Raw genomic sequence first — 669 nt, 5'->3', positions numbered from 1 at the left:
AGCGGTTTTGAAACCATGAAATTTTCAAATCGCGGTATATCTTGAAACCAGTAATCGGCCCATGCCTACATCCTTGTATGCTTTTTCTCTGTTGTGACTATAGTTGTGCATGATATGTAGGTTGTATGATAGAACTAGTCATTAAGTTGCTTTGTAATCATAAATTTAACAGAAGTGTGGAACTTCTTTATGTACTTTTACCATTGCATTTCAGCTCTGGATTTATTGGACCGCATGTTAACCTTTAACCCCATCAGACGTATAACTGTGGAGGAAGCACTGGCCCACCCCTACCTGGAGCAGTACTATGACCCCTCTGATGAGGTATCTGTCTTTCCCCTCTCCATCATTTCTGTCCCACACCCCTTCAGTCTGTCATCTGTACAATCCCATATCTGTTAGTTAAGCCTAACAGCATTTCGCATTGTTTGCAAATTCAGCCGGTGGCTGAGGAGCCCTTCACTTTCAACATGGAGCTGGACGACCTTCCTAAAGAGAAGCTGAAAGAGCTCATCTTTGAGGAGACGGCACGCTTCCAGGCCACCTACCAGGGCTCCTGAGAGGGATAGGTACAAAAGCACATGCACACGTCAAATGACCAAATCTACAAGTCTGAGAAATGATAATGTATTTATATATATACAGTGGGTACGGAAAGTATTCAGACCC

At 43.3% G+C, this 669-nt stretch overlaps 1 protein-coding gene across 1 annotated transcript in view; it reads left to right on the top strand.

The window, feature by feature from the left end:
• The window catches only part of LOC107567791 (mitogen-activated protein kinase 1-like), an 8,030-nt gene that overhangs the window by 5,484 nt on the left and 1,877 nt on the right, over positions 1–669 (top strand). Inside the window, exons 7-8 of the mRNA XM_016253549.1 lie at positions 215–324; positions 441–569. Of these exons, the coding sequence (XP_016109035.1) occupies positions 215–324; positions 441–560 (230 nt within the window). The 3' untranslated portion in view covers positions 561–569. The remainder of the gene's footprint in view (positions 1–214; positions 325–440; positions 570–669) is intronic.

This window comes from Sinocyclocheilus grahami, unplaced genomic scaffold, assembly GCF_001515645.1.
Source record: "Sinocyclocheilus grahami isolate Dianchi unplaced genomic scaffold, SAMN03320097.WGS_v1.1 scaffold27.1, whole genome shotgun sequence".
NCBI lineage: Eukaryota > Metazoa > Chordata > Actinopteri > Cypriniformes > Cyprinidae > Sinocyclocheilus > Sinocyclocheilus grahami.
This window is presented reverse-complemented; position numbering and strand designations above follow the sequence as displayed.